The sequence below is a fragment of the Gymnoscopelus braueri genome, assembly GCF_963280865.1.
Source record: "Gymnoscopelus braueri genome assembly, chromosome: 1".
In the NCBI taxonomy this organism is placed as follows: Eukaryota; Metazoa; Chordata; class Actinopteri; order Myctophiformes; family Myctophidae; genus Gymnoscopelus; species Gymnoscopelus braueri.
The window spans coordinates 35280209-35302338 of NC_137603.1; the positions used below are offsets into that span (position 1 = coordinate 35280209).

The 22130-nt window shown below is 42.5% G+C and overlaps 1 protein-coding gene across 2 annotated transcripts in view; it reads left to right on the top strand.

Moving 5' to 3' along the window:
• ccdc102a (coiled-coil domain containing 102A) overlaps positions 1-22130 on the top strand; it is a 78902-nt gene that overhangs the window by 43128 nt on the left and 13644 nt on the right. For both annotated transcript variants that reach the window (XM_080426430.1, XM_080426431.1), the window contains 6 exons: positions 4618-4880; positions 5720-5828; positions 8674-8790; positions 9235-9444; positions 20197-20367; positions 21029-21132. In XM_080426430.1, coding sequence (XP_080282556.1) covers positions 4618-4880; positions 5720-5828; positions 8674-8790; positions 9235-9444; positions 20197-20367; positions 21029-21132 — 974 coding nt within the window. The remainder of the gene's footprint in view (positions 1-4617; positions 4881-5719; positions 5829-8673; positions 8791-9234; positions 9445-20196; positions 20368-21028; positions 21133-22130) is intronic.

Here is a 22130-nt window from a genome sequence, read left to right on the forward strand (position 1 = left end):
CACAAAGACACATGCTGAGTACTTCCACATGTGGCTGACTATGCTTTATCTGATACTAGACATAATATATTTCATGCTGGGTCCCCCTGCTGGGGAATCCTTAGAATGACGACAACTGTTTTTCCAGTCTGTGATTCCACTTTAGCTTCAAGGCCTCTGAACGCAAACAGTTATAATTACCTGACCAGGCACCAATATTTAATGTACCTTAACCCCCTTCTGTGAAGGGTCATTGGCACACATGACAAGTTAATAATGTTGTGGGCATGTATGCGAAAGGTTCGAAAAAATAACTTGTTCTCCCATTTCTGAAAGTGTAATTAATGGACAAGGGAGCATCTGATTAAATACAGTACGCTGTTCTGTGTTCTCAACGTTTGTAATCTAGTTCAGTGGTTCTCAAAGTGGGGTCCGGGGACCCCCAGGGGGTCCTTGAGTGGGTTCCAGGGGGTCCCCAGCCAAATGGTTGATATTTAGGAACCAAATGGACACTTACAGGTCTGTAACTCCGAGAGTGTACCAATGGAACGAATGTAAACTTGGGTCCCAGAGCAAAAAGGGGGGGAAAAGCCATTAAATGGGGGTCTGTTGGTCTAATGCATATCAAATTGGCGTTCCTTGAAATTAAAAGGGTTGAGAATCACTGCTATGGATGCATTTAACAGAGGGGTGTGGGTATTACAGGATAAATACATCTGTAAGCAGAGTTTTTAGACCTTTTAGAGAGTTTTAGAGAGTTACGCATCTATAGAGGCCACACTTTCATTCATTGACTCTGGGTACAGATCTGACACAGTCTCCGTTTCTTTCTTTAAAAGCCACTATACTGCCATTAAGATTAACCTTCCTGTAAACCTTCCTAAAATGTGTAATCACCATGCATAACCCATTAAGACCGGGAAAGCATCTTTGTCCTTTTTAAGATTTCTTTGGGCTATTCAAAAATAGCAGATATACAAGCTCATAGCACGTAGATCTGCTATTTTTGAAAACATTATGTGAGAATTTGTGCAAATCTTTGAATATATGTATATTTTTAAAGCGACATTTTTTAACTCTGTTACAACTTCCTGGAACAAAATATTTTCAGATGGGGGTCCATTGCTGAATATAATTTTTTTTATAATGTAAGGATTTAGAAGACATTTATAGAATCCACAGGAGCAAAGATTTGAGTTACAAATGTTCGCTTTAAAAATATATATATTCAAAGATTTGCACACATTTTCCACGATTTCCCCCCAAAAATAGCAGATCTACAAGCTCATAGCGCGCCACTCGGTGCCGCACTATGAGCTTGTATATCTACTATTTTTCTAAAACTCTAAAAATAACAGAGATGCGTTGCCGGTTTGAATGGGTTAAGCAGGGAAAATAAGGCCACACTCTCAGTGTGTTAGATTAATTCTACTGCACGATTGAATTCTGCCATAGAATGACTTTGTATTAACCCTATTTTAATTAACCGCTGTTCCACAAATTAAGTTTTGGCCATATAGTACAGTGTTTGACCTAGGCTACAGGCAGTGGTGGAAAGTGACTAAAACATGTACTCAAGTACTGTACTTAAGTACAAGTTTGAGGTATTTTTACTTTACTGGAGTATTTCCAATGTTCAATACTTTTGTTTCTACTCCACTACATCTTTCTCAGAGACAAATATTTTACTTTTTACTCCACAAAAATTATTTGAAAACTTTAGTTACTGGTTACTTTGTAAATTTGGATTATTATTACAAAACGTGCATTAACCACTTTAGCCTTATATATACGTCGGCTATTTGAAAATAGCCAATCTACAAGCTCACAACGTGGCGCGACGCGCTGTGAGCGTGAAGATCTGCTATTTTCAAAAGATTTGTATACATATTGAACTTGTGAATAATGTATAATGCATAATGAGTACTTTTACTTTTGGTACTTTAATTATATTTTGATGCCAATACTTTTGTACTCATACTCAAGTAAATTTCGAACACCGGACTTTCACTTGTAACAGAGTATTTCTTTATTGCGGTTTTTACTCAAATAAAAAATGTCAGTACTTCTTCCACCACTGATTTTAGGCAGAGGCAAAGTTGATACGTTTCCAATCTTTGACACAGCGTTTTTGGCCAAGAGACACTCAGTATATCAGAGAGTGCATGCTGATTGCCTTAGCACTTCCAGATTAGACAGCAGGCTGTCGCACTGTTGTCCCTTTTATCCATGGATGATTATAATTACCTTAATGAGCTTAAATGCTTTTCCTTATGACGTCACCAAGGTTGACATAACGTACACAAACTAGTTTTTGGCATACTCCAAAAATGAACGAATTTGACTGAAGACTTAGTAGAGGCTAGTTTGATCTACAGCTTTTTATATCATTTGAAAAGACAATGTTGCTGGTTCTGCTTGGAAAGGCTACTATTTGTTAATCTATTACGCACATTTTAGATCTGACTGTGAGCTATAGAAATTAATAAGGCAATCAATCAAGCTATTTACTGTTACATTTACTAAACTTTCTATTAAGCTGGGGCTTTTGATTTTAATATCCCAGGTAAAAAGCCAATCTATTCAACAAACACTGTCGGTCATTCATTTAAATCAAGTCTTTGATCTATATCGGACCTTTGACTTCCTCAGACCTCACTATAATCTGCCACTGATCTCTAGGAATACATACGCTGTGAAGTTAGTGAGAAAGCTGTCAAAAGATAAAAGTATATCTTGACATCATCTTTAAAGTACACATAGTTCTTTTCTGACTGAGCTAAAAGTTCATCTAAGGAAAATGTGGAGAGAAGCAAAGATGTTTCTCTTGCCGTCAGCATTGATAGAGACAGATATCTGCAAAGTCATTTAGGTTTTCCAACATTTCTCTCCTGAGATGACAGGAGAGACATGAGAGATGTCTCTCCCAATTCATCTCCAAGGCTGTTTACAGTACCATGAGATCATTATTTTGGACAACAATGGTATGTGCAAGTGTTTCATCATGGGAACCCACCCACGGTGCTGTGGGTTTCCCTTCTCACAGGATGTCTTTTTGGCAGAGCCCCTGCATGCGTCCGTGGGCCAACCCTTTGATAAGTGACCCTGGCAGGGAGGAAGATAGGGGATAGAGAGAATAGAGAAACACAGTTCTAGAGAAGGTACTGTATTTTTTGATAGCTTCTCCACAAGGTCTGGGATCTTCATTCTGGCCCCCATGTGGATGGTTTGAAAGGTGTTCGGGACTGTTGCGACTGATGAGGCGGAAAGAAAGCCTTTATCCCTGCTGCAGTTTCATTAGGGACTCATGAATTGTTTGGAAGGTAAATGTTACAGCCCAGCAGAGACACAGAGCAGGCAAGCTGTCAGCAAGTTCCTGTGAGAGAACAGGCCCCTTACCTGCAAAGCATCCAGATTAGAACATTCTTGTTGCATTATAACTGTGGCCTTCCCTCTTGCATAGAGTAGGGGTGCACAAACCTTATTAGCAATGACCGAGAAATATCGATCTATGCATGTCGCGACCCAACCCAATGTAGAATTTTTTGATGATAATTCATTTGACAGTTAATTGTTTTTAATAATTTAAGAAATAAATTACGTTTTTTCAGGAAACTCAGGACAAACAAGCAACCTGTTTTGACCAAACGCAAGGCAAATCAATATATTTGTAAAGTTTTTCATCGCACACCAAAGCCTGCTCTGTGCATAAACAAAATGGATTTTACACATACCAGTAAACAACAATGATTATCAGCAAACCCAGTTTAAAACAGTATGTTTAAAAATGGACATTTGACTTAAGGTATTTATTTTATAATTGCAGGCTCATGTAACTGCTTTGCCAATCTAATGTTGGACCCCAGGAAGAATAGTCTCCACTAAGGTGTAGACTAATGGGGATCCTTAATAAACAATAAACAATAATGTTGCTGTACACAATTCTGCAACCCAGTAGATATCAGACTGCCACGACCCGAGTTTGAGTCCCGACCCACAGTTTGTACATCAATGCTGTGCATTGCTGTCTAATGAGAACCTTGGGTGTCTCTACTTTGAGGTTATTTAATGGGGCTTTAATGGGCCTTATAGGCCCTGGGGTCATGGAACCAACCCAGCAAATAAATGGCTGTCAGCTTTTAACCCATTAAGACCGGGAAAGCACTTTAGATTTTAGCTAAAAAGCATTATGTTATACTTTGGCTATTGAAAGATAGCAGATATACAAGCTCATAGCGAGTCACTTCATGCCGCGCTATGAGCTTGTAGATCTGCAATTTTTGGGGAAAAAAAGATTTTTAAACATTTTTAACTGACATTTTTGCTTCTAGGGGTCCCTGGAACAAAATATTTTACATATAAATTGTGGGGGGTCCTTGACATGAAAAAGTTTGAGAATGACTGATATAGAAACATACGTTTTTCAGAAAACTGTTAGGATTTAGAAGACATTTTGTAGAATCGGCCTCAGGTCTTAACGGGTTAATTTAAGCCAAAAATAATGGCTCAATTTAAAACCTGATTATCTTAAAACGTGCACGTCGTAACGTTGTCTTCCTCCTCCCGCCCCCACCCACCATTTCTTCTATTCCTTCCTCTCTCTCTCTCTCCCTCTCTCTCTCCCTCTCTCTCTTCCAGGACTTAGAGCTCTTAGAGTCAGTCTTGCGCTCCAGAGGCCCAGGTAGCGGTGAGGTAGCGTCAGAGAACTGGGACGGCCGCAGCGCCGGCGGCAGCGTGAACACGGCGAGCCTGCGCTCCTCCTCCGGCTTGAGTCGCCAGGACCGCAGCAGCAGGCACCACCTGTGGGAGGACATCACCGCCGTGGAGGAGGACTCCAGCAAACTCAACGCCGTCCAGCTCCGCCTGGACGAATCCCAGAAAGTCCTGATAAAAGAGAGAGAGTAAGAGAAGCTGAAGATAAAAAATAGAGCTGCGGGGAGGGGGGGGGGGGGTGTTCAGAAAGACAAATGGATGATGGATGGAGAGTGGGGGTCAGAAAAGAGAGACAGAGGGGGAAAAGGAGAAAGAGAAGGTGGTAAGATGGATGTGTATAATTATATGCCATGTGTCAACTCAGCTCGGCCTCAGTTCTTAATGGCCTGCTAATTTTACACTGAGTTTGTGTCTAAAAAGACATATTTCAACTTGGATCACACATTGTTTTCCTTCTTTTTTGGTGCAATATTCAGTTTTACTTTGTAATCCGTCATCCTCTAGCGTTGTTTGTTCCCTGCAGCAACTATTCACCACTTGACATTCAATCAATACATTTTATTTATACAGTGTATCACAACAAGTTGTCTCAAGACACAAGAGCATTTGAAGACTATACTCTTGCAGAGACCCAACATTTACTCCATGAGTAAGCCCAGCAGCAAAGAAAAACTCCCCCTTTAACAAGAAGAAACCTTGAGCAGAACCTGATTGATGCCTTTCAATACAATCACTCCTCTGAAACTGCAGAACAAAGTGGAGAACAGCTTTTTCTTTTTCCAGTTCATCCATTGTTGTTGCTGTATGTCATGGAGGAATGACTTTCAGACCACCGCCACAAAGAACAAGTTAACGAGTGACCTGCTATTGATTTCTGGCACAGCCCGTGTGTCAGGAACTCCCTTGAGGACAGCTTTGCTTTAAAGCTAAACTATTATATAATGAAAAGGGGGGGAAAAAAGCTTTGCTGACTTTGCCTCACGCTCTCTTTTTTCTCTTTTCTCTCCTTTGTTCTTTCTACCTGAAGGGACAAACATGCTCTGAGTAAGAGCATTGAGAAGCTCGAGGCCGAGCTCAGCCAGTGGAAGGTCAAATATGAGGAGCTCAACAAGAACAAACAGGAAGCCCTCAAACAGGTGAGATAGAGTCTAGTAGACAGCAGGTATGCATGCACACTCAATGATAGACTTCCACATGAAAACCATCTGGACCGGTTTCTAGTTTGCTTATGCAATATGGTTGATGTTTTGTAACACAATCGTAGGATGTGAATATTTTGGTCTGAAAGAAATTTGGAGCCCTGTAAGAGATCAGATAAGAAGTCTGTTCAAGTTTTGTGTCATTTGGTGGTCCTGTGCCAGTGAGCAGTACTAGTTTAATACACTAAAGTTCCATAATACATATTTTCATTGCCTCAATGATACATAAATCTCAATCTAATTACACTGGGAAATACATGGGTGTTTTCAATGGTAAAACTCAGGCCTCTTCTTAATTCTTATTCTACAAGCTCTCGCCTTCTCGGGACGACTGCAATATTTTGGTTTCTGATACAGTTTGCAGCCTTTTTTCTCTCTACTGAACTTTACGGGAGCTTTACAGGAGCTTTGATCATAGTAGCAATGCACACAATAGCCTTTTGTACAATCGTTGTTTTGTTAGCTGGCGCTTATGCAGCTATCAGGTACAGAACACAGTAGGAGACATGCCAACACAATTCTGCAGTCCTTTTCATGGTTTCAAGTATTTCTTTTTTTGTTCTTTATTGTCACATGCACTTATAACACAGCTGGGACAACACTGCAGGCAGTGTACTTACTGCAGAGCCGGTAGAAACATTAAAGCAAAAGAGCAGTTAGCATGATTTCCAAAACGGAATAAAAATAAATTAAAGTAAAGATAAAATTGCATCTGCAAAATGGTAGATTTGTGAGGCTGTAATTCTGTACAATCAATATGGCATATGGATATTTAATATGAAATATAATAGAAAATGTCATAAAAGTGCTACAGTAGAGGCTGTAAAATAAACAGTGCCGTATAAAGATCGCTGCATACTCCACCAGAACAGTTCGGGAGGGAGCGCTCCCCCAACCGAACTGAAGTCTGACAGGCAAATGCCAATTCACACCACAAAAGAACACTTCTATGTTCAGGAAGCCAGACCCCGCCCACCATGGCTCGCGCTGTCGGTGGCAACTCCCTCGAGCCAAGCAGTGTACACTACTGCCAGCACTGCTGGAACCCATGGTTTTAATACCTGGACATCGCGACACGCTGTGGGGGAATTTGTGACGGCGGTATGAAGGTATTGATGGTATAAAAGAGTGAACAGTGGCTAGTGTTAGGGTGACATCTCTCTTGGATGTATAGAAGTTTGTCCACTTCAGACAGACCTGGCTCAGGTATCCCTGCTTCTTTCTTTTTTTGTATTATTTTTCTTACTGATATTGGGTAGATGCCTCATTCAAATGATGTGCAAGGTATCTGTATTTCTAATATCTGGAAAATATCTCCAAATGAAATGAATATTTCAGGGAGTAACATGGTGCTTTAGTGTAGAAGATTGTTAAATTGCTGACACCCTTGCACAACGATGTATACTGTATATGCACACTTTAGACCCACCCAGCCAGTCAGTCTCTCTCTCTCTCTCTCTCTCTCACGCACACAAACAAAACAACAAAACACATGGCTACAAATCCCAGAGACGATTTCTTTCTTGTGCTGCCATCTTGGTTGTTTTCCTCCTCCTACAGACGGACTTGACCAAGATTGACCACTTGCCTACACTCAAATGGAACCCCATTGAATGTACACATGCACGCACGCACGCACACACGCACGCACACGCACACACACACACACACACACACACACACACACACACACACACAGCCTCGTTTCAGTCATTGGTGTGGTGGTCTTGTGTTGGCAGAGTTTCACCACCAGAGGGCAGCCCAAGCCTTCAGAGAACAAGGGTGAAGGGAAGGGAATTGCTTTGATGGATAGGGCCATCATCAGCGACCTGAACTCTGTATAATGAAACGATGAGAGGGAAGGAGAGGAGAGAGGGTACATAGAGATACGAGATATGAGACAAGACGTATAGAGGGCGATGATAGCCATGTGGGAGATAGCGGAAAGAGTGATGTTGATGAAAGGACAGAGCCTTGAGAGGTAGATGAGAGTCTGGGTGGATGGAACAGACATGCAGAGATGAAACGATAAGAACAAGGTGGGGAGAACCGGATTGATAAAGGAGATTGGGTCGGTCACGTTATCTGTAGTGTCAGAGCAGGTAGGGGACGGGACACGCACACTAAAACCTCACCCAGAGGATTTCTAGCTTTTTATTCCACACAATGAGATAGGCACCATTTGGGCTTAACCATTTTAAAGCTGGCATCACTATTTTGGACAGTTTTTGGAAAATGCTATAAAAAAATCGAAATAAAAATAAGAGTGGGACAATGAAAGAAAATAGCAGCTCTACAAGCTCACCACAAAAGGTTTTGAGCTTGTATATCAGCTATTATCGCCATTTGTGACACAAATATAGGGCTTAAGCGGTTTTGGAGATAGTTACTAAGGAACTACCGGTAGTTAATTACTAAAAACAAAATTTAAAGGATGTATGAGATAATGTAGAGGGGTAACATTTCCTGCAATGGCGCAGGAGATACAACAGTTTAGTCTAGTCTAGGAATCGGAAGGCTCCCTTTTTTTTTTATGTGGAATGACAGAACAGTGATAGGTTGCTTTTCATCAGTATCAGATATTTGATTTAGACCGCAACCAATACATTTTTGGTGTGTGTGTGTGTGTGTGTGTGTGTGTGTGTGTGTGTGTGTGTGTGTGTGTGTGTGTGTGTGTGTGTGTGTGTGTGTGTGTGTGTGTGTGTGTGTGTGTGTGTGTGTGTGTGTGTGTGTGTGTGTGTGTGTGTGTGTGTGTGTGTGTGTGTGTGTTTCCTTTCCTCAGTTGAACCTACTGAAGGAGGTGCACCAGGACGAACTGGGGCGCATGTGTGAAGACTTGGAGGATGAGCTGGGGGCCCGGACCAGTATGGACAAGAAACTGGCTGAACTACGAGCTGAGGTGAGGAGGGAGAGAGAGAGAGAGAAGAGAGAGAGAGAGAGAGGTTGGAGGGAACAGAGGGAAGCAGAAGGGATTGGCATACTGATGATGAAAGACAAGGGGGCATCTCTTCAGGATTAGTCGGTCTTTCATTTCTGAAGAGTTGCGAGGACTGTGTGTGAATTATTTACACCAGTGGTTCTCAAACTTTGTCCAAGTGTGCATTGGGGTTTTGTGACAATAACACTTTATTATTATTATTACCGTTAATATTATTAAGTAAATTTTTACTTCCGGACTTTTACTTGTAACAGAGTATTGCAGTATTGATACTTTTACCTAAATAAAACATGTGAGTACTTTTTCCACCACTGTGCCTTGAGCACAAAAAGTTTGAAAACCACAATTCAACATAACTATTCGATCGTCCCTCTCCACCTCTCTCTTTCTCTCTCTCTGGCGCAGATGGAGCGGTTGCAGGTGGAGAACGCCGCAGAGTGGGGCCGCAGGGAGCGCCTGGAGACAGAGAAGCTCGGCCTGGAGAGAGACAACAAGAAGCTGAAGGCCCAGGCCGAGGACCTGGAGGAGCAGCTGGCTAAAAGGCGCCGGCAGGCTGCCTCTGCCCTCGACACCGACCTCAAAGCCATCCAGACAGAGCTGTTTGAGAGGAACAAGGTGGGTTCCATTTGATCACGTTATTTCTCCGTAAGAGGAAATTGAAACATTAATAGTAGACCAAGATAATAGAAAATGTGCCAAAAACAACAATAATCTTACGGGATTATAGGATCTGGTTATCCATCTGTGTGTGTGTGTGTGTGTGTGTGTGTGTGTGTGTGTGTGTGTGTGTGTGTGTGTGTGTGTGTGTGTGTGTGTGTGTGTGTGTGTGTGTGTGTGTGTGTGTGTGTGTGTGTGTGTGCATATGTTTGGGATGCACTCACAAATGGGATACACATAATCGGATGCAATTGCGTTTGTGGGTGCATGTGTACAGTGCACACACACAAGGACACATATAAAGATGCCCACATTTTGAAGAACAACCTTGTCCTTAATCGTGTGTGCGTGTGTGCGTGTGTGTGTGTGTGTGTGCGTGTGTGTGTGTGTGCGTGTGCGTGTGCGTGTGCGTGTGCGTGTGCGTGTGCGTGTGTGTGAGAGAGAGAGAGAGAGAGACAGACAGAGAGAGAAATTGATGTATTTTTCAGTGTAGTGTTGATACTATGGTATTGATCGGGCCAGAGCACAAGAAACAGGCCACATGATTAAGACACTGAACACACACACACACACACGCACACACATACACACACACACACACACACACACACACACACACACACACACACACACACACACACACACACACACACACACACACAGGTTGATTTATAGTGGAATCATCGCCAACCAGAGCCAGGGCTTTGGGCACCACTAGTACCATTCAGATTGATGTCCACTGTCACACTGTGACACACACACCCAGGAGGGAGGATGGAAATAAGAGAGAAAGAGTTTATGTGAGTGCATGTGGTTGCACTCTGTGCTCTGGTATCTATCTTTTCATCTATTGATAGATGAACGGTATCAAAGGCAGAGCCACAGACATCAACAATTATAGCGTGCGTGTTTGTCTGTGCATGCATTTCACTAGACTCAATGTACTGTATTTAATCATGCATTTTCTCTAATAGGCTTTTCTGTGTGTTTCTCAGCATACCCATATGCTCTGGGTGACAGGGAGCATTCCACTGCATAGACAGTAGCAATGAAAAGTTTCTCAACAACCTGACATTTTTGCTAAATTTCTTGCCGGAGAAAAAGTTCTTGAAAAGTTTGTGTGCCGGTGTGCTCTGCTCAAAATAGCAGATCTACAAGCTTGCAACTTGTAGATTGGCTATTTTTGGCACGCAAAGTCGGTGCGTAGTGGTAATAAATCAGGCTTCCGTCAAAGTGCAAGTCAGACAGAGTTTACATTGATTTGGTGTTGGGTTTCAGGTAAGGTTTTTGAGCTGGTAAATTGCAGTCCTTGTCGGGTTGGGCTTGAACACCATGGGCAAGGGCTGGGCTATAGGGCTGGAGTTTTGGGCCTGTATACAGAGCTTGGAGTGGAGAGACAACATCCCATAACCTGGTGGGACAACTGCTCTGCAATTGGCTTGTTTGTTGTTAGTTCAACCAGCTGACAAATGGTGTAACTTTATCAATCAGAGTCAAACTCAGTCAGGCAGTCAGAGACATTCACGTTTATAGGGCTGACCCCACTGTTGCTGTCCAGACCCCCAAAAATATAAATATTTCTTGCTATATCTCTTTACGGGTCTTTGTACTACACACACACACACACACACACACACACACACACACACACACACACACACACACACACATATCAATGAGCTCCCCTGATGCGTGCAGTAACATCTGGGGTTAGTTGCTGTGAAATGACGTTTTGCCTGTCTGAGTAAGGGCTTCTCTCTGGAGTTTTTTCCATTAAGGACCTGCTGTGTGTGCGCGTGCGTTCATGCATTTGTGCACACGCTGTGAGTGAGTGAGAAAGATGTGAGTGTGTCTCTTGTGTATATCCATCAGCATGATAGCCTCTAGTCTGCCTCTTAGTGTCACAGTGGCAGGTCGGAGGCACAGCCATGCACGTGCATGTGTGTGTGTGTGTGTGTGTGTGTGTGTGTGTGTGTGTGTGTGTGTGTGTGTGTGTGTGTGTGTGTGTGTGTGTGTGTGTGTGTGTGTGTGTGTGTGTGTGTGTGTGTGTGTGTGTGTGTGTGTGCGCGCGCACACGTGTCTGTTCTGTCACTGCAAGTGGCCCTATTACCACCTGTCCCACAGGGTTATTTATGAGGCTCTCAGGTTTATTTAACCCTTTAAGACCTGAGGCCGATTCTACTAATGCCTTCTAATTCAGGAGTTCTCACACTTTTTAAATTTTTTTCAAAAACACATCTGCTGTGAGCTCGTATATCTGCTATTTTTGAATAGCCAACGCAAAAATCTAAAATGACACAGATGCTTTCCCGGTTTTTATGGGTTAATGCCACTGTTAGTCTCAGTCACACACGCACATATGAACACGCACACACACAGTGATGGGGGGGGGGGGGGGGGGGGTTTGAGGGCAAGAGGGATGGAGTTAGAGCGAAATGAATAGAGAGAGTAGAGGAGAGAATAATGAGTTTTGACATTGTTTGAAAAGAAAAGACATCAGAAAGAGTTCCCTCATAGCCTCAGAGAGAGAAGAGGAGGAGAACAGAGGAGGAAGATGAAAGAGGGGAGCTGGATGAGAGTGAGGCTTATTGAAAAGGTTTCTGGCCATGCCAGTCAGGACGGAGGCTGAGAAAGGGGAGCGGGAGAGAGAGAATAGTGAGACGGAAGAGGGGAAAAGCACTGAGAGAAACGAGGGTAGAGGTTAGGTGAAGGGCGGGCGGGCGACTTGACGTGTTTTTCTGTGCGCTTGTGTGTGTGTGTGTGTGTGTGTGTGTGTGTGTGTGTGTGTGTGTGTGTGTGTGTGTGCGTGTGCGTGTGTGCGCTAGACGTTACAGTTAACGGGAGTACACTAAGCACAGTTACCATGGCGATAGAGACAGAGAGGATTGTGGCTTTATCTGTGTGGATTTTACTAAGAGAAATGAATATGCAGAAAATTGATGTTGTCGACAATATGAGAGTTGTAAGTCAGATATGTGTGTGGTAACCATGGTTATTCAATGTTATTTTCAGCATAAATGCACTGGAAGCTCTCCAGTTCAATTGTAATGTACTGTACATGTGGTGAACTTTTTGGTGCGATTGGTGTATTTCATGAGAATGTGATGTTTGAGGAAGTTTATTTTGTGAAGAAAGGCTGGGTATGTTTTTTGTTTTCTTTTAGATATAATTTCCTTTGTACTTTAGGCATGCACAAAGTGTTTTGTGTTGGGGTAACGTAGGGACACTGAGGCGTATCTCATGCATGTGACTTTATCTCAGTATAGGTCACTGCAATGTGTTGGAGAGGTGACAAACAATTTAATGCAGGGGTCCTCAACGTGTTTCACGCCAAGGACCCCCTTAGCTGAGAGAGAGATGAAGCAGGGACCCCCAATACATATTGTATAAAATTGTGTTGCAGATTTTACTTTTTCATAGATAGCTTCATAGAGTTGTTTGACTGCACTGTCATCAGTGTATGTTGGATCCATGTTAATGCGTATTTTCAGACAATTAACTACTTAAACTTTACAAAACCTGACCTTTCTCTGTACTTAGTCTGCTCTTTTTTCCCTCTACACCAAACCTCTTTGCCAAAAATAGCTGATCTACAAGCGCCTCGCAGCGCGAGGCATTGTGAGCTTGTAGATCGGCTATTTTCGGCTAATGTTGTACTCAGAATAGGGATGCTAGGGTTCAAGTGATTAATGTAAAAAAAATACATCCTATCACACAAAGATATGGCGGGCCCCCTGTAGTAACTCTGAGGACCCCTTAGGGGTCCCGGACCCCCTGTTGAAGACCCCTGATTTAATGCCTTTCTCAAATCATGCTCTGTGTAGACAGCCTTAAATACTCTCACATCCCTTTCTGCAGTGGAGGAGAAAGAATGCTTTATTTTTTTGTGCTCTTAACCAGACATACCTCTGTAGAAACTCGTTAAATCTCTACCAGCGCCACAGTCTGCTCTGGGCATCCATGTTGCCTCAGGCCCTTTCTCTCATGGTACCAAAGTGCCCACCTTTTGAAACGGAGTAAACATTTCCAAGGTGACATCCAATAATCTTGAGTAAACGGTACTATACCACAAATACCGTTATTCTGGAGGTCACTAATCAGCTTTAGCCCATTTAGACCTGAGGCCGATTCTAAAAAACGGCTTCTAAATCCTCCAGAGTTTTCTGAAGAGCTTTACAGAATTGTCAATGTTCACTAAAAGAAAATGTTTCTCAGCCTCTCTAGCAGATAGAAACATGAAATATATATATATTTTTTTTAAACATTTGGTAACACTTTACTTAAAGGTAGGGTAATTGATTTACTTTGGTTAAAATAAGTGTTAAATAGCTTCTTCTTCTGTGAGTACTCATTGCTATAGAGTGTTTGTTCAGTAAAAGTAGTCCCCCATGTCTCTCCAGCTCTTTATTAAACAGAAAATGCATTTTCAGTACTCTCTCCTGATTGGCTTAAAATTTGTCACCTACCTGAAAATATACTATATTATATTATTATACGAACAGCGTTTTCCTAGCGACTTGAAGGCGAGGGGGCAGGGGGCCGGGTGAGCGCAGTCAGTGCACAGAAGTCAAGGCACAGACGGCATCGGTGTTGTTGACGGACAACTGATGCACGCTTATGAGAAACAACAAAAATAAACCTAGCGAAACAGTTGCGTGCATTAGCGCAAGATGAGGATAAAGGAAACATTCAGTCTAAATGTCCAGTTTGCTAATTCACAACTACTACTACTACTTTTGTATTTGAAACTTAAATTAAATTTCTCTAAATATTATAAACTTTCACGACAGCCTAAGTACAAATATCATTTATGAAAAGGCTACTGTGAAGTCAGACTGAATGACTGAAAACGTTTTTTTTTTTTACTCTCTTAGTGTTTTGTTGTAGGGGATTATCTGTTATGAAAGATAAATTGTATCATGATTGAAACGGCTATAGTCCTTGGGAAACCATAAACCTACTTAGGCCTACATCTAAATTAGTTGCCATATTTTTATTTCCTTACAAATTACAAATTCCTTACATTACAAATCCTTATAAGCTATATATTTCTGGGATGCATAGTAGCTGACTTGACTAGGGGCGTTGCCAGGCTCTCTCCCCAACCGCATACATATGTATAGCAACATTTAATGATGTAAACATGTTCCTGGCATTAAAGGTATTAGTAATACCACAGGTCTGAATAGGTTTGCCTCAGTGTCACACATGATAATAGGGATGGCCATGACAGACATATCTAGCTCTGTCACCCATTGTGTTGCACAGCGCTGTTGCCTATGAATTCAGGATGGCCTTCAAGAAGAATTTAACAGGAATGTAACATAATGTAGCATAGCGTCGCTGTTTGGAAGAAACCTTGTATCTCCATCAGTTCAACTCTATGTGTTTTCGTAAATGAATGCCCTGATTCGTCCTACTGTACTACAGTGTCAATCTATTCTACAAGCTCACAATGCGAGCTTGTAGATCTGCTATTTTTGTTACTTTTGAAAATGTTCTTCTTTCTTTCTTTTTCCTTTATTTATTCAGGGAAGCCCATTGAGAGCAAGCTCTCTTTTTCAAGGACGCCCTGATCACAGCATAAAAAAACACAGACATAATGAAAAACAATAACAAACATTAGCAAATAAATATAGTGTTACATGAAACAGGTGCAGTCACTATGTAGTGTGTCCTCAAAAGGCACCCTAAATGTCTCTATTGGGAACGATCGCACCAGTTTCAGAGAGTCCTGAAGTTTGTTCCATTTGTTCCATAATAAATGAAAGCAGTCTTTCCTTGTTCACTGTTCTTAAGCGGGTGCATGCAACCATTTTCGGTGGTCACCCTATCACCGTGTGGTTTGAAAACTACAACATGATGTCACTGAGCCGTGGTGATAAGCGACTCACCGCTCACCCCAACGCATCTCTCTGTTTTTACTAACCAACATCACGGACTATGAGCCGCCTAGTATCACCTTTTAGGTGAAAACGTTTCCACCTAAAAGGTGAAAGGGTGATCACCTAGAATGGTAGCATGCAGCCACCTTTACGTGGACTGGTATATCTAATGTGTGTTTGTGAACGTGTTGAATGTCCAGTAGCCTTTGGTTCTAAAAGCGAGGATAGGTGCAAAGGAAGCTTACCACACGAGGCCTTATAAATAAATAAAATACAATGTTGCTCTCTACGAACTGCGAGAGATGGCCAACTCACTTTATGGTATAAAATACAATGATGGGTGTGATAATCATCGCCAGTAATACATCGTAGAGAACTGTGGTAGACCGCTTCAAAAAGTAAAAGTACAAATGTTTGTGGGTTGTCTGTGGGTTTTAGAAATATTTAACCAATGAAAAGTATTAACAAGAGCCTGTGACTAAATAATAACTTCATAGGAACACAGCAACAGCGACGATGGGTAAGTCACTGGACTCATTTCATCATGCATCCAAAGGCTTGGCCTCAAGTACCATATCATTATGTCAGTGCTGCGATGGATTCAGTTTTTTACTCTCCTAGACCCCTACAGAGCAATAATTGTATGTAAACCCGAGCCTTAAACTACTAAACTACCACTGCTTTGAAGCATCTTTCTACACATAAGGCAAAATAGACCACTTTAATAGCATTTCATTCTGTGTTCAGGGTGTTGCTTATTATTGGCTCATTTATGGTAATCAACAGCAGCATTTTGAAGGCACGCAGGCTAAACAGTAGAGAAGTAATTTTTCCAAAGTGAAATACTTCTTTGGCATTTAAAAAAGGACAGGGCCATTTACTGCTTTCTTGAGAGGCCTGTAAGTTACCCATCATTTACACACTGCATTTAGAAGCTAAAATAATCAATGTAGCTTCACCCAATGTAACTTGCCCCACTGAACTTAACGTATCTTAACTAAAAATGACTGGTGTGTTGTAAAGTAAAAGACTTTCTCTTGTTTTTATGTTTACATACACAGTACACAAATTTACACCAATACATTTCTTCCAAAAACTTTGTTCCAAAATATTGGGAAACTCCTGTTTCTTTGCCATGCACTGATAAATGTACTGTATCAAAAGGTGTGTCAGTTTGAGGGACAAAACATGAAGTAAAACATTAGCAATGCAACAGCATTTAAACATTGTTTTTAATGCCCTTTGCTTACAGGTCGTTGCTTAAAATGTGCTGAGTCTGACTTTCTTGACATGTGTGTGCTTCCTGTGTTCTGTGATTGGTCACTAGATTAGACGTAATGAGGGTAGAGTAGGTTAATAAGGCCATGGCCCTATAGTTCCAGCCAATAGGAGATTACTGCTGGAGGTCACCGGGGGCAACCAGAAGGCTCCACACCTCATTCATCAATTACTGCAGGTGTGGGCTGAGGTTGTGTGTGTGTGTGTGTGTGTGTGTGTGTGTGTGTGTGTGTGTGTGTGTGTGTGTGTGTGTGTGTGTGTGTGTGTGTGTGTGTGTGTGTGTGTGTGTGTGTGTCTGTGTGTCTGTGTGTCTGTGTGTGTGTGTGTGTGTGTGTGTGCGCGTGTGCGTGCGTGCGTGTCTCTCTCTATCTAACTGAGTTGTGTGTGCGTGTATGTTAGTGTGTGTTTGTGTGTGTTTGAGGGCACCAATTTATCCTTCACATCCCTGTAATCCAATTCCTCTACCAAGGCAGTAGTGGCTCTGCTCTGGAGGCAAAGTGGCTGCTGGAAACTGGAAGGTCCCCGGTTCGATCTCCGGCTTCGTGTTGAAGTGTCCCTGAGCAAGACACTTAACCGTTAATTGCTTTCAAACTGAGATTTGTAGAGGGAAAAAAGGAGCCGACCAAGTATAGAGCCCATTTCGATAGAAATGGGGTTTCAGTGGTTAACGTATGTTTTTCATGTTTATCCTTTTCACCTCCCTCCTTCTCCTTGATACTCATCCTCCCTCCTCCTTTCTCTATCCACGTCCTTCTTCATTTCCCTCATTATCCACCCTTTATTGAGCTGATATAATCTGACCAATCAGGTTGGAGTATGGCCATAAGCCACGCCCCTAGCTCCAGCTCTTTGGCAACCTTGATTATGATCCTAATTCTGCTGTTCAGTGTGCGTACGTGCATGTGTGAGAGAGAGAGAGAGACTTTACTGTCTAAATTAATGCTAAATTCAATATGGCAGATGGGGGAAGGGGGGATAATAAAAAAAAAGAGTGTGCGCGCGTGCATTTGCATGCACATAGGCAGAAGAACATATGTGAATGTCAAAGTGGTCCCTCCAGGCTGAATGAAATGTAATATGTGCATGAATGCCTAGATGAGGATGTATGGAACTGTACTATCTGTCTAAAAGCACATGTTGGATTAATTCTTGGGTGCAGCGTTCGTCTTTATGTCGATGTACGTATGTTTATTGCCATTCTCCTCTGGGCTGTGTGTGTGTGTGTGTGTGTGTGTGTGTGTGTGTGTGTGTGTGTGTGTGTGTGTGTGTGTGTGTGTGTGTGTGTGTGTGTGTGTGTGTGTGTGTGTGTGTGTGTGTGTGTGTGTGTGTGTGTGTGTGTGTGTGTGTTTTAGCTCAGCAGATGTAGCAACAGACTTCAGGGTCTCTCCAGTCAAGGAGAAACATTTAACAGGCAGTCTGGCATGAAACGCACAACACGCACACACACACACACACACACACACACACACACACACACACACACACACACACACACACACACACAGGTACTGTACACACACACACACACACACACACACACACACACACACACACACACACACACACACACACACACACACACACGCGCACACACGCACGCTTTCATCATCATTCTCCAATCCCTCTTGTTTAATAGAGTGAGTTTCTCTCACCCCTGACCCCCCCTCTCTTTTTTCGATGTTTCCTCCCTCTCATCTCTTCTGTCACCCTGAACGCTCAGACGTTCATTACAGAGTCTTAAAATGTAAAACAATAGAGAACATTGTGGTTTCTGCCCTGCCTGCCTGCCGAGTCAAAGTTAATTTATCAAACCTCTCTCTGACAGATCGCTGTCCACTGAGGCAGCCCAGTACCATGCGTCATCGTGTCCCCTCTCCTGACTTTGCTGTAGACCTTCTCTCTCTCTCTCTCTCTCTCTCTCTCTCTCTCTCTCTCTCTCTCTCTCTCTCTCTCCTCTCTCCTCTCTCCTCTCTCCTATCTCTCTCTTTTTCTGTCTGTCTGTGTACCATCCCTCTAAATTTTATGTAACTTTTTCTTGGGTGTCATTCCAAGAACCCGTATTGCACTGTCATCAAATGTTCTGTGACTCGATATTCCCAAAATACAGATGTACAGTATGTATACCTACTGTAGCTAGACTATTTTGTGAAGAAATGTCTTAAATGTCTAAATATGGAGATGACTGCTCCTGACCTGTTAGAGATGACATTGTTTTGTTTCTCTTCTTCCTCTGCTGTTGATTTATGGGATTACTGTACCAGGAGTGTTAATTTAACTTTTATTTTTATTTTACGGATTATATCTAGTAAATTAACACTGAGGAGTGTATGGTTTAAATAATGGATAACAGCATTGGTACATGTCTTCCCCTTAACCTGTCCCTTCCCTTCTCTCTCTCTCTCCCTCTGTCTGTCTCTCTGTCTGTCTCTCTGTCTGTCTGTCTGTCTCTCTGTCTCTCTGTCTCTCTGTCTCTCTGTCTCTCTGTCCCTCTCTCTGTCTCTCTGTCTCTCTCTCTCTCTCTCTTTCCTCTGAACTCTCGTATGATATAGGATCTATACGCACAGCTCTTCTTCTCATGTTTACATGTTGGTTCAGTCAATTTCCTTTGTTCTTAATCCTGGCCTTCCTGTGAAACTCCACCCTTGCCTCCCACTTCGCTTCTCGTTCCTCCGTCCCCCTCCCCCTCCTTACCCCTCCCCCTCGACCCCCCCCCCCCCCCATTATCACCCCCCCCCCCATTACTCGTCATCTGCCCCTCCCCCGTTTAATTTCTCTTTTGCATTACGCTATCGCTGTCTTTGTTTGGACTGGCCACAGGGTAAAGCTATTATTGGTGTGTGTTTTTCATTCGTTCTGTCTTCAGTCTTCAATCAAAACAGGGAAAAAAAGCGCTCTCCTTCACATGCCTTCATGCTTCTCTAGATGAGGTTTCTAATGGGAATAAAGAAAAGATCAAGAAGGTAAATTAAACTGCCATTGCTGACATCTCAAAACCCGCCACCCTCACTCCAAACCCCATCCTCGCCTCCTAATCCAGCGAGCTTTGCCCTCTTCGTTTTTATCATCTCCGCTCTTATTGTGCCTGTAAATTTCACACACTCACTGCACTATTGCCGGGGCCTTGCATAACGCTTCTTGGAAGTCTGACCGTCTAGGGAGCCGTTAGCGGAGAGACACTAGAGAAAGCGAGGCCAAACGAGTAGTGAAGTGCCCTAAGTGAGAATGGTCCATTATTGATGATGTCATTAGCCTCCTGTGCAGTCTTTCCCCTGCAGACTAAACTGGAGGTTGACACTCGAGACTCTCCTGACCTGAACCTGAAATGCTGCCGTGTAATTGTGAACCTTCGGGGCTTCAGAAGTCTTGTTGTGACTTCACATCAAACAGTTTGTCTGAAATGTTGCACTACCCAATCCAATGCCATCATATCGATGTGGGTCCATAATGTCATTCTCTAGACAAGTCCCCATCCTGTGGAGAAAGTAGCCATTTTGGAGATAACAACCTGATCCGTCTCTTATGTGAAAACTGTTTTTCCACTCTTCAGGAGCTGGCGGACCTACGTCACGTGCACACCAAGTTGAAGAAGCAGTACCAGGAGAAGATGGCGGAGCTGTCCCACGCCAACCGGCGGGTGGATGGCCACGAGGCAGAGGTCAAGAAGCTACGACTGAGGGTGGAGGAGCTGAAGAAAGAGCTGGGGCAAGCAGAGGACGAGGTTGGACAACAACACTCATCTGACCTCTTAAAAAAACACAACATTTGACCTGAATAATGTAACCGCTTAAAAACATCATCATCTGACCCGAGTACTACAGTAACCTCCTAAAAAGCAGTAGTGGAAGAAGTACTCCGATTGTTTACTTAAGTAAAAGTAGCAATACCACAATGTAGAAATACTCAAATTGTAGGTTGGCTATTTTCAATATAGTCAAGTATAAAATAGGGCTTAAGTGGTTATTGTATTTTGTATTAATAATTGCAATCATCAAAGTAAAGCTGTCAAATAATTGTAGTGGACCAAGATCATATAAAATGTGCATAACAAAAAAAAGAGATTTACAGGATTAAAGTATCTGGTTATCAAAACATATTTGCGTGTGGGTATGTGGGGGATGCACAAAAAAACGGGATACACATACTTGGACGCAATTGCATGTGTGGGTGCGTGAGTACAGTGCACACATACTTAGACACGCGTGTACATGCATTCTGTGTGTGTACATGCGTGCACACACACACATACATTATGGACACATACAACCACAGATGCCCACATTTCGAAGAACACCTTGTCTTTAATCGTGTGTGTGTGTGTGTGTGTGTGTGTGTGTGTGTGTGTGTGTGTGTGTGTGTGTGTGTGTGTGTGTGTGCGGTAGCTGGATGAGTCTCATAACCAGACCAGGAAGCTGCAGAGGTCCCTGGATGAACAGGTGGAACAGACTGAGAACCTGCAGGTGCAACTGGAACACTTACAGTCCAGGTACAGTAACACACACACACACACACACACACACACACACACACACACACACACACACACACACACACACACACACACACACACACACACACACACACACACACACACACACACACACACACACACACACGTATTATGCATTCTGCACACTTCCCAGGGCTCCCTTGGAAAAGAGATTGGGATTTTACTCCTGTTAAATAAAGGTCAAATAAATAAATACAAATAACACTTGCACTCTAATGCTCCACTGTGCCACTGTGGGCTGTACTTTTGGCCTCATAACACTGAATACGTGGGCCATGGGCCACATCAATGAACTTTTTCTTGAATGCTCAATCTTAAATGCTGTCACACAATTGTGACAATGTAATCGATTTTATTAGTACATTTTTTTGTTAAAAAAAAAGACCTAAATTCTCTCAATTCTATTTTAAATAATACACTGACCATTTTCCTGTCATGGCATTGCTAGCATTGCTAGTCATGGCATTGCTGGCATTAAACAAATGGTGATACATACGTGTGTCATACGTCACATTGTCAAAGTTACTGCCTGAGATAGACAGAGAAGCTATTTGCACAAAGGACATGACATCAGTCAATTTGCCTCAATGAAATCTGGCCTGTTGCTGACGCAAAGTGGAGAATTTAACATTTCATCTAATGTTACAATGTACTGCTTTTAGGTGTAATATTGGGGGTATGTGTGTTATGGCACAATGTGCACTGAGAGTTAGGCGGTTCAGAAGATCACAACAGAAACCCAGTTATTTTGTTTTAGTGGAGTAGAGAATTGACAAAGGGACTATACAGTGAGTGACGTTATTTGTTTGATAATCAGACCCTTCTATCCTGTAAGATTGTATTAGTTTGTTACACACCTTTTGTATGAACTTACTGTAGCTTGCTTGAAATTCCCCTTGGGGATCAATAAAGTGAATCCAATCTAATGTAAAACACAACTCATTTAGGCCTGTAAAGTATGTGTCGTAGATTTG